At 31.4% G+C, this 13,036-nt stretch overlaps 1 protein-coding gene across 1 annotated transcript in view; it reads right to left on the minus strand.

The window, feature by feature from the left end:
* Positions 1 to 320: 320 nt before the first annotated feature.
* Positions 321 to 13,036, minus strand: part of LOC111048995 (ras and EF-hand domain-containing protein homolog) — a 33,736-nt gene continuing 21,020 nt past the window's right edge. The window contains exons 6-14 of the mRNA XM_022334987.2: positions 12,874 to 12,942; positions 12,185 to 12,310; positions 10,983 to 11,089; positions 10,727 to 10,833; positions 4,943 to 5,177; positions 4,418 to 4,489; positions 3,152 to 3,276; positions 1,857 to 2,053; positions 321 to 512 (exon numbers count right to left, since the gene is read on the minus strand). Coding sequence (XP_022190679.2) covers positions 419 to 512; positions 1,857 to 2,053; positions 3,152 to 3,276; positions 4,418 to 4,489; positions 4,943 to 5,177; positions 10,727 to 10,833; positions 10,983 to 11,089; positions 12,185 to 12,310; positions 12,874 to 12,942 — 1,132 coding nt within the window. The 3' untranslated portion in view covers positions 321 to 418. The remainder of the gene's footprint in view (positions 513 to 1,856; positions 2,054 to 3,151; positions 3,277 to 4,417; positions 4,490 to 4,942; positions 5,178 to 10,726; positions 10,834 to 10,982; positions 11,090 to 12,184; positions 12,311 to 12,873; positions 12,943 to 13,036) is intronic.

A 13,036-nucleotide genomic window follows, 5' to 3' on the forward strand; every position in this document is an offset into this window, starting at 1 on the left:
TGCCTCTGTTGTGATAGCACAATGTTGATTCGCTTCACAAACTGAGGGCAATTAGATTGAAAGAGCTTGTTGAATAGGCTACCCTATAAGTGTCATTGGTTGAATAATTCAAGCAATTATTTTTAATTTATTACAATAATATATCACAAAAGATTGAAAATAATTACTCAGTTGGAATGAGATAATTCAACAAATTCGGTTTTTCCAAACAGGTATACAATAAGCCATGTCAATGATCGAGATTTTAAGAAAGTGTACAGTACGTTGTTAGCTTATATGATTACGGTAATCTTATAAATTATATAATTCAATCGAAAATAAAAGTTGAGAGATTAAAATTATTATTTCCAACAAAAATAATTTAAAAATCCAAACAGCTGAATACTGTATTCAAATCATTTTATAAACTTTAATATGTTCATTTTTTGCTGCAACAAGATCGATTTTTTTCACCAGGGATCACTTGCAAAGCTGAAGTTTTCACTTCGACATCTTCTCTCGTCAGCATTTCCCTGTAAAAAAATGAAAAAGTCACAAAAATAATCACATACACGATAATAATCGCAGATCACAGTTCTAATGAAGATTAGTGAAGGGGTTTGAGTCCTATAATGATATACGGTAATGGTTTTTAATGTGAAGTTAGCATAATGAATTTGGTACGGTACCTATCAAATTTCACTTGAAAATGACGGCTTTAGAAGAAATGAGGGGTAACGAGAGAAGATTTTAACTGGGAGGTCCAAATTAAATTGTATTGTCCCATTGTTCATGAAAATTATTTTTTTTCGATTTGATTTGAAATGCACAAGCTCGCGGAACGAGCCTGCCTATCTATGGGATTGTTTCCTCGGTTTCTAAGAGCATCCTGTTTGCGAGTAAAACAACCCTGCCAGCTATTTTTTACATTCAAATTCAAAATTTTCAATGATATTGAAGTATCTTCTTAAAATATATGAATTCAGAGCTACTTTCTTGTATTTATAAAATAGAATTATAGTACCCTTTGAAATTAATTAATTTCAAAGGGTACTATAATTAATTCTATGTTATAAAGAAATTGAAGTAATTTTATAGTTTTTCATTTTTCAGCATTTTTGCTTGAACATAATAGAAATAGAAATAGAAATTTCTTAATTGACATATAAGACATTCAACAAAATGTATGGTCAATCGTCATATACATATTATACAACATTTCAAGCATAAAAACAATACAATTTCACAATATAAAGTAATTTATAAAACCATTTTCACAATTCATACATACAAAAGTCAATTCCATAAAAATCAGCCACTGTATAAATGCATTCTTGCTGCAGGATAAATTTAACAGTTTTTTTTGAAACCCATACAAGAATGGCTTCTAATAGATAGTGGCAAGAAATTGTACAATTTTACTCCTATGAAAATCCAGCTTATATATCTATATTAATGGATTATATAGTAGAATAGACACTATCAGTTATACACTAACAAGTATATAGGCCAAAAATAGAAATTTGCACTCATTTATAATTTATTTTATTGCTATTAATTCCCATTCACTGGAGAAAAGTATTGTCACAAATTGAAGTAGGCTATAGTAAAAGTATTGACTGATCTGCTATTAAAAAATGAATGTATTTCTCACCTGTAAGTGCAAATAGAGCATGAGAAATGTTTTGGCTAGGCTATTGTAAAAGTATTGACTGATCTGCTATTAAAAAAATGAATGTATTTCTCACCTGTTAGTGCAAATAGAGCATGAGAAATGTTTTGGCCTGTTTTTTTACTCTTATTTTCCAAAAACCGACAAATGAATACTATCACATAATATGATTAATCTGTTATTACAAAATTGATGTATTACTCACCTTGTTAGTGCAAATAGAGAATCAGCAATGTTTTGGCCTGTTTTTGAACTTGTCTCTACAAACAGACTTCCATACTGTGCTGCCAATTTCATTCCTTGCTCCTCTGTTATACATCTTAGACCCTCCGCCTTGGCCTCTTCCCTTACGTCCACTTTATTTCCACACATCATTATTGGTATACGACTTCCAGATATCTCCTGAAATTTGAAATAATCCAATCGATTGTAAACTCAGTTTCAAATGGAACAAGGCGTTACCGGTAATGTATACTAGAGTAACATTTTCAGAACCAATTTCGATTCCGATGTTTCTAAGTCAGACTCTGTTCTGTATTCAGGCTGGTTCTTCAAGCTAGGAAGTGTATAAACCTATATTGGACTAAATGATGGGACTGTATAGTTGCCAAGTTTCTTCTTCCCACCGCCTTCTATTTGGTAGATGGCTGCGTGTGATGGTCATCCCGATATGTTTGTTGATTCTCGTTAATAATGATCAATTATAGGCATTTGAAATCCATCATATGCATCAAGAGAATATTTCTTTCCATTATTTAATTATAGATTTCCTTAATTGATATTACATATCATTGTAGTTCATTTTATTTCTTCATAGCCCATAAACAATAACGATTTGGCAATGAGCACAATATGAAAAAGATTGAGCTAGGTATCTGCTTTGTCTATTGATAGACAGATATACCGTAGCGAACCAATTCTGAATATAATTCTGAACAATTCTGAATAATTCTGAATATGGTATAACGTGGATCTCACAATAGAACCCAGAGGATAAACAAACATGCCATATGAAAGCATGTAATATTTATGTTGAATTGATGTTGTTACTGCATACAGCATAGATTCAATGGATAAACAAACGTCATAACATTATACTGAGGAAAATGTTGAAAACAATCAAGGGTACATTATTATTGTGTTTTTAAAGATTTTCCAATCACTGTGGAAATGAGCTCTACATCAGTAGAGCTCTGAAATTGTGAGTTGTGAAAAGTGCTCTTAATTATTATTTTGGATATAATGATAGGCTATTATTAAATATATTATTGTGAGCCACACAATATTATTTGCAGATCATGAAGTTTGCAAGCGTAAATTAATAATGAGTTGATGGCACTTGAATGGAATAATTGAATTATTAATTGAGAAATCTTGACCCCATGGTTCACATAGGCCAAGGCCTATTGTGGGAGTTCATATTCTATTTAACTAATATCATAGAGAAAATATAACTTATGCTATCTTTTCTCGATGCTGATTCTTTAAAAGCTTTATCACCTCAATAGATTGCATCCAATCCCTTATATTGACATAGCTTCTCTCACTTGTCACGTCATAAAGCAGCATAACACCATCTGACCGACGGAAGTATGATCTTGTCATGGATCTAAATCGCTCTTGACCTTGAAAAATATTGAATAAAGTAAAACATTGATAAAAAATTGAGTAGAAAATCTAATAATATATTGTGTTTTTATTTCATGGAAGAAAATGCTTGAACTGATTGAAACAGGTATAGTTCAATTATTATGAAGTTAAACAATAATTTGTATTAAATATAAAACGTTTAAATATACAATATAAAACGTATTAAAAGATAGTGGGACACCTTACTCAGTTTGACTAAATGATGGATACAGTATAGATTAGATAATGTGGGTACTCTCTATAGGGCTACTGAAATTATTAGAACGTGATAAAAGTACCCTGTTCATTTTATCAAATCTCAACATGTATTTTCAACTCAGAGTCAGCAATATTAGCATTATATCAATAATTTCAACAATATTAGCATTTCCAAGTGCAAATTCAATTATCTACTCTTGAAAACTGCTCTAATGAGTCAACTAGTTGTGATTCCACAAAATGAAAAGGGTTCTTGATAAATTGTATTGTGTTTCAATGTGGGTACTGTATTTATTGCCGAATTCTCTACTTCAATATCATCACAGATTCACACCTTGTCTGTGATATCATAATGGTTTCATCATGATATAGCTCTACTAGATGTTTTAAATGAATATGGTACGGTACCAGTATCGTGGTTTCAACTTTTTATGACATTTTTTGTTGCATTAAATTTTAAGTTTAAAATGATTTCTCAAATGAAAAAGCAATTCAATCAGTTTTATCAAGAACCGTATATGATAATAGCAAAAAGTTATTCAATAATGAGCAGTTCGTGATGGAAATAAAGATTGAAGAGTTCAATATGATCAGTGTCATGGCGCACATCAGGTTCTCTCCAAACATTGGTGTGTCCCTCAGTAACTCAATCATTTTAAATTCATAAGATGTATTTAAGATGTTGTTGCTCATATACAATAACAGAGTTTATACCATACATAAAAAATATGTATACAGTGTAACAATTTATGTTACAAAACAAACCACAAACTGAATATTTTTGATCACTGAGAACATGATAAATGAATAATTTTTTTTATGATTAACATTCCACTACCAATCTATCAAATGGATACACTAATTCATAACATATGTTCAATGTAGATAATTGCAAGCTTTAATAATTATTATTGCTACCTGCAGTATCCCAGAGCTGAAGAGTGACGTTCTTCTCATCTATCCTTATTGTTTTCACCTGATAATCAACCCCTGAAAAAAATATAGAGGTACGATACCGTCTGAGATTTCTTAGCAGGATTCATAAATACAAAAGTTACAGCAGCTTGTAGCGGAAAGCTTAACAATTATATTTATGAATATTCACATGAAAAAAAACAAGATTTTATCAGCTCCACAGACAAAATATTTTACAACCTTGATATGGAGAAATTCCAAAGCATTTCCAGGTTTAGTGTGATTTCATGAATTTTGTTAGAATACATGGATGAATTTATTTATTTCCAATACTGAGTGAACATCTGTTTAATTATTATGATTATTACTTACCGTATCATGAATTATTATAATATTACTGAATACATAGTGTTTTTTCAAGAAAGGTAATACTTATTATAATATAATTTAGTAGACCATGTGCTAGCAAAAAAAAAATAATCTTGTTTCAGTAGAATATATTATCGTTATGATAATAAAAGTTCTTACCCACAGTAGATCCAAGGTTTTTTGAGAAGAGACCTTTACAGAATCGATGTATGAAATTTGTCTTTCCAACTGAAGAATCACCAGCAAACAGGATTTTGAAGGTTCTATCAGGTGGTCCAGTGGGGTCCATATCTCCATATGTGCTACCAAGCAGGATGGAATTTGCTCTGGTTGTACAATGCTGTGGACAATCCATTCTTGTCGGACTAGACCTTGCAGAATCATAGTTGCACATCTGAAAAATTGAAATTTCACGTTTGTTGATTTCAGGTATTATTTATATATTTATTTTTATTAAGATAACGAATAAAACGAAAATATTGTCTATACAACAGATGAGAGTAGACGATAAATAGTGCTGGTTAATTATAGTACCTGATATACAATTATTAAAAAGGTGTGTTAAACGGAAAACAATAAATGAATATAACGGTATGATATATGTACGGTAGGTATCAGTGGGTACCTAACTGGAGTTTGCAAATGAATGATTGAAATTAATTATAAAATATACTATAATTATACGTACGTACATACAGATTATACTTTACATACACGTACATTCAGAGACAAAAAAATATATGTTAAATAAATGTTAATAAACATTCAGTACTAATTTCTCTATGATACATTCTATAGTATATAACGCTCTATGATTCTGCAGGCACCCTCTGGGCGAACCCGAAATTGAATAAGTCAAATTATTTATTTAGGCTATAAACATTTTTGTTTAGAGATGCTGCAAAAAAATAAGAAAACAAGTTCATCTATTAGTTTCAGAGGCCTGATATAATTTTGAAGTTGAATATAAAAATATTTTAAAAATCAGCTTTGGTTCCCATACATAAACTATGCATTTGTGATGCCAAAAATGGTAATAAAGCCAATGCTCTTTCAAACGAACAGCATGTGCCTTAATAAATTTTGAATTTTTTTGAGTTTCCTTCTTGTGCCAGGTTGGAAAATATTTTCCAATATATCTCAATCACCTATGTATTGTAGTTTTGGATTGGAAATGAATAAATGACAAAAAATAGTTTTTCAAGCTATTTGCAATGACTTGAAAAAAAACAAAGTTCAATCTTTGTGAATATTTTTGAAATATTATCCATAGATTTCTTCTTCATATAGTAGATTTACAGTCTTCTTGTCATTGACGGCATTAGAAAAATATGGAATTACATCCATTTTCGAAAAATTTGGCGGTTTGTGACTGAGAAACGGTACCTATGTTTCAGCGGTTATGAGGTGATTGAAAAAATGTTCTTATTCTAGAACTCAATGAGGATATTACTTTTTATGGAAGCTGTGAAAAATCTCATTCAGGTTTTTTTACTTGAATGGACTTGATAGATGAAGTTCTTGAAACGAGCGTTATTTAATTCCTTTATCAATTTCTCAAGTAATTAGTTTTTTTGGAAGATTTTTAGTATCTCAGATTTTTTTTAGTCCAGGATACTTTGAATATCAAATTTTTAGTTATCGTGTATTGCTTTAGCATTGGAATGATTACAAAACAAGAAAAGCATATCATGATCTGAAAATTTTTCAAATCTTAGAAGTGAACTAAATAACAGGATGACATTTATTTGAAGTAAACTGTTTTAAGTATATTCTATGAACGTTTTCCTCCAATAAGTGAAAATTAACAGAAAATCTTGATATTTTTTAATTACTTTTTTCGGTTTTTGATCATATTTTTTTCAGAAACTATTGAAGATAGCCTGCAGTCTCATAAATGGTATTGAAGGATTCAACGGTGATATACAGTATTCATAGAAAGAGACTAATAGGATCCTTTTGTGAACTATTTTAACGACACTACAGTCTAATATATTTGAATATTAGTTATTGAAACTAGTACTCACTGTGTATTAAAGACTAATATTCAAAGATATTGTCTTTATCTACTACAGTCTAATATCGTTGAATATCAGTTATTAAAACTAGTACTCACTGTTTATTAAAAACTAATATTCAAAGATATTAGACTGTAGTGTCGTTAAAATAGTTCACAAAAGGATTATTAGGCTACTTGCAGTTCGTCATGGTTAATGAAATAGGTGAGTACTAATAGGATATTGTGAAACACCTTGAAAACTTCAGGATGAAATTTAGTTTTTGAATTCATTATCACAAAGTTGAAAAATTCCTAGTTAGACTAAAGTTTGTTACGAATGATAGCCTACATCCTAATAATATGCAAATCAGATGGGAAGAGGGAGTCGACTAGTCTAGTCGACACTCTCTGTCGATATACAAGTGTTGATACGTTGTGAGATAATTCGACTCGTAGTTCTTCCTTTGGCTGATAGGTGGCAGAGTCTGTCTAAAAATATATACAGTTTCTCTACACTGCAACAGCGTGGACAGAAAGCCGTGATTTATCAAAAAATGATCAAATAAGATTTCTTGTTTCTGAAAGTTCGAGCTTTAGTAAGAATGATCCATTATCCTTCTCGAATGAATCAATCCTTCATCGTTCTAATTTCTAGTTTACAATGACATCTAAACTAACCAAGTTGTTGCTCTTGTAATTTTGAACAACTCGGAATTAATTCAAAGCTATGAAAAAATGTAAAGGAATCCACTACTGTAATTTATGAAGATATCAAAAAGTTTAAAAACAATCAATGAAGTTCGAGATCAATCCATACATTTTAGTAGAGATTATTGGTTGACTCAAATAACGTTAAAAATGTTAACTCGATCTATTTTAGAGTTCTATGGTCTTGAATTTACTTATGTAGCACACAATTGACTATTCTAATTTGAAGTTCTTTATTATATTCAGCATTTAGTCAGGTCGCAAATGTCATGCATGAATAAGGCATTCCGTGGTCATTTTTGAGTAACAGCCGTGGAAGATGTCTCAATTTCTATCGTTAGGTCTAGCATAATAAGGAACGTGATGAAGTCGAAATCACAGGCAAACACTTCGGAAACAAGAAGGCCGCCAAAATTTTCAGGATTTTGCTATATCGCTTGTATTTCAATAACAGTTCAAGATAATCAACCGTTTTTTAGACGAAAATATTTTTAAAATCTTCCTCTACAATTTTTATTCTATAAAATTCTCCTCTAAAACGCATATATTTTTAGTTATAACCTTCAAAAGCCCAAAAAAACTTTTTCTAAATTTGTTCAAATTTAATTCCATTATAACTTTTTTTGTGCAAGAGATACAGAGAAATTTAAAATCTATGAATTTTGGAGCGTTTTTTCAACTTTGAAACGATATATCTTTGTGTGCTGTACGTCAAAAAATGAGTTCTCCAGCGCACTCCAAAGAAAACCCTGCATGATTTCTGGTGCGTTTTTCCATACGCATGAGGTAAAGCTGGAACTATAAAATCGATTTTTTCATAACTACTTTAAGATAGAGACTTGCAAATGGTCTCAATCTCTTCGTTACAACAACACGAATAAGAATATTGATGATGGAAACAAAGAAAATATTCGACATCATTGAAAAATACAAGATGGCGGTCATTATTGACAGAAATTTTTATATCGCTTGTTATTCAGTTATTGTGAGAGATATCGGATTGGTTTTACCACCAATGTGTTCAGAATCAACCAAACAATAATGATCGAGAGAATCATCTCATTTTGACCACTCTTCCCATTATTATTTATTCAACTTCAAAAACTTGAAACATACATTTTTCGGGGACAATATTTCACTTTCCACTCTGTATAAATGTATTCGCAGTGGACAAACACTAGTATTATTGGCACAGTGTTATAGAATATTTCCAAAGCTTTAAAATAACATTTGATTGGAGGCTGTAAGTCCATATTTTACGGCTGGAGCGTCATCGGAAAAAGAGTAAAAAGTACTGTTTGCAGCGGAAAACACAATTTTCCCACCAAATGCCAATTCCAACAATTAGAAAACCGTGTAACTCATGACTACTTGAAGGTACAGACTTGGGAATGGTATCAAACTCTTTGTGATGGTGTGTAGAGAGAGATTATCCATACTGGCAATCTCAAAAATGTTTGTGATCATGAAAAAACAAGATGGCGGCAAAAATATGTCGATTTTCAATAAATCGTCTGTAATTCTAATAATGTCGAGGATATCGGATCAATTAAGCCATCTGGAAGCTCAAAAATAATCATACTACAATATCCGAAGGATTTATCCAATTCCACCAACTTTTACTACATAAAGAATAATATTAAAATCAGGCAAAATACATTCTGAGTTTATTATTCTATTGATAACTATACTACAAACATTGTAGATTCTATTTAATCTATACTATGAAATGTATAGAAGAAATTACATTCTATACTCACCGGTTCATACTTGATACTCTCCAATTTCATAATAATTGATTTTCTTCGACTCTTCCACGTTGAATAATGTCAGTAAAGAAAAATCCAAAATTATTTTTACGATAAAATAATGACTTTGAGATATCGGAACTATCATAGTTATAAATATCCATTAAAATAATTTTATGTAATGTAATACTTTATTGAGTGAAAAAAATTGGTAGAGAATTCGTCAATTCAAATCAATTCAATTCATATCCTTGTCTATTATTCCACAAAACACATGACACTATCGTTTTCTAGCTCCACAAAGTTGCCAAATACGTTTTTAACAATGTTGAAATATAATCAATTAAGGCAGACGAACGGCAACGCTGTTCTCCTATCTTTATCCACTCTCATTGTAATGTGGCATATTTCCATTTTATTTGCAAATTTTATTTTTTAAGAGTAGCCCTTGTTATCCATAATCATTAAAAATCAAAACTTACATTGATCATAATGACTTAAATACTATACTGCTTACATGGGATAACTATAAATATAATTTATAAGTATTTTATATTAGACAAGATTTATTACTTTCATGTTTTTCTAGCTGTGTAGTAATTTAGTGCTCTGCGTTGTGCAAGCGATGTTTCAAGAGAATATCCATTTTACAGTCGCAATATCTGTCCTACCTAGATTACCAATCACAATGCGTTGAATGAATTTAAGAAAACTTGTTCGGTGAATGTTCCGACAACACCCAAACTTCAACAGATCGCGAGGACTGCCAAGAATATTATCCATGTACGTGAGTATGTGCAGCAGAAACCGCGGCAGTTGCCGTGAACAAGAATTCAGCCTCTCTGACTTGAACTGGGCAAATACTGTCAATGATTATCGACTTCTTGTGGCCTAGACTAGATTATAAGGATGTGAACAATCTGTTATTTCAACAAGCTGCTGCAATTTGCCAGACTTATGTACAAAATAATCGACATTCTGGATTGTCGATTCGCAGACATGGTAATAATACTAACTGGCAACTTAGATCGTGTGATTTGAGCATTTGACTACGCTAAACTTTTTCTTGTAGGGCTATAAGTTACAGATCTATGCCAATAAGCTGTGAATCATCACTGAAGTCATCAATAATCGGGCTGAACAATAATTTATGTTATATGCCACATTATTTATGGAGAATCATGTAAATTATAGGGACTTCTCAGATCCCCGCATCGGAGGCAGTCATTTGAATTCTGTCATATTCAATTCATATTGACAGTGATGGGCCTCCAAACAGAAAAAAATCGTCAATATCTCTCACATAGCTTTTTTATACAATTTTAAAAATAAAAACGCAAAATAAAAACCTATTTTTTGGTAAGTCCATTTCGCCGTCAAACACATTTACACACTGATATGCGAGCTTAGCTAGCTAAAATTAAAAACCTTTTAATACAAAATTCTCTACTTATAGGCCTACTATAACGATTATTTTCTTAAACTCACATTTTGCGATTTCCTATCCATTAGATTTATCTCTTGTAAAGATTTGATCGATTTCGACTGATAACTGTCACAGTCCGCCGTGTCCTTCATTGTTGATCTTCCACTGTCTGAAAAAAGAATAGATTGTTCTCCAGAAACTGCATTCTCTAATAGTGATCTATTCTATGATAATATCAAGTAATCTATGGTAATAATCTTACTACTCGACTGAATACGTTTTTGGAAACAAATGAACATGGTTACTACGAGTACTTACCAATATCCTCTATCAACCTTTCAATGCCAAAAGGCACAACTTCTTCATCTCTAAGAGAATATTCATTTATTCCACTGGAGCAATCGGACATTCCATCTTTTTCCAGTCTGAAACATCACAAGGAATACATTATCGAGAAGTTCAACCAGATAAATAATCCATTACGTTTTGTATTGAAGAAGTTGAGTCATTGATATAAAAAATGAGAAGAAAATCTATCAATAAATTTTCATTTATTTTATAGTAATCATCAATCATTTTGTGATTCAGTTGGTGTGAGTAATAACTGTTGTTATTACCTTAGAATGAGAGACATGAATCAAATCTAGAATCATTATTTTTTTCAATATTATTATTAGGTTTTTCCTCCAAACAATCAATTGAAATCAATGAAGCGGCTGGTTCCGTGATGCGTCAATAAGCATTCTCTTCTCAATCGCTTCTATCGCTTCTCTTAGGTAGCCTAAGTAATGTCATAGTGGAGCTGCGAATGTAGCTCCTAGCTTGAGAGTGTTGAAAATAGTGCATGTATTTCAATGGGTTGAAACACAATGGAGTGGTATATTTCTAGCTTGAGAGTGTTGAAAATAATGCATGCATTTCAATGGGTCAAAACATTGAAATACATGCATTATTTTCAACACTCTCAAGCTAGAAGCTACCTTCGCTGCTTTACTGTGTTTCGACCATTAGTCAAGATTCATGCGCCTGCTACTCTTGTTTTGAATGTCACCACTTGCAGAAGCGACTCCTTTTATTATCATTGGGTTTAAAATTCGCTTTCCAGTGGTTCGAAAACACCTTGAGCAATTGGTCCATTTACCTCTCATCGCCTCATTACTCACTCACAAACCTAGAGCTCATGTGGACATCACCCTCAGAAATGAAACTTTTAAGAAGTAAGAAAACTTCCGACATTAGTTCTACAATAGTAGTCTGGCCTCATATTAGTGTTAAAAATTCAAAAGGAACATTCTAGAACGTGTATCCTTAAATCATGCACATTAAACGGCATTTTTTATAAGAGAGATAAAGGGAAACAAATATATGATAAGTTTAGATTAATAAGATATAAGAATAAGCTTCGACTCTCAATAAGATATTCTCGTCTATGAAAATGATTATTATATCTATGGAGCGTCATAAGTATCTTATGTTTAATACATTTTCGATGAACTCATGATGAGATGTTTTGTCATTACCTTTTTACTTTCCTTTCTGCAGAGTCTAAAGAGCTTGCACGAGAAAAACAAGGGGAACGAACACAAGTTCTATCCATCACATTCAGTAAACTCTCGTTGGTGTCGTTCAGTTTTGAATTGGCTTCTCTGAAAAGAAATTTAGTTTTTAAGAAGTTATCAAATTTGCCGCAGTGACGTAATTTTTGTGCATATAAGCCCCTAAGTCGTAAACAGAAAAAGATCAGAGTTTAACTCTCTGTCTATCAATTCTAGTGTTTCAATTCTATCACAAAACCACATCGTAGTATCCTGGATTATTACCGTAGATCCATATTAAATATTGCTATCGAAATCTCGTTCCCCTCAATTCAAATGCAATGATTTATTGTTATCTAAACAATCCTACTTCTCCTAAGAAACTCTTGTGAAAGAAATAACATATAAAATTGTTGATCTTAATCACCTGTAAAACTACCTGTAGAACTAATCACCTTCATGACTACTATGTTGAGTAGATAAAGGAGAGATTATGATTATATATTTTTCCATTCAAAATATTATGTATGTAAGAGCAACAGGCACAGTTCAAATAGCACTTATATCTTATAACATAATGATAAAACAAGAAAATAAAAAAGTAAAATAATTGTACTCGTATTTTGAAGAATTAGACTAGTGATAATTTTGCATTTTAAATTGGACGGACTTACTGTAATAGACGGAGTTGATGATGAGCATGATCTTCTTTATTCATGTATTCCATCAATAACTCTTTCTGGCTGGAAAACATTTCAGTTTGTATAAGAATAGAATAGAATAGAATGACTGCCTTTATTTTATACCCAGGAGGGCGAAGTTAGGGCGCAGTCGGCC

This window comes from Nilaparvata lugens, chromosome X, assembly GCF_014356525.2.
Source record: "Nilaparvata lugens isolate BPH chromosome X, ASM1435652v1, whole genome shotgun sequence".
NCBI classification, from domain to species: Eukaryota; Metazoa; Arthropoda; class Insecta; order Hemiptera; family Delphacidae; genus Nilaparvata; species Nilaparvata lugens.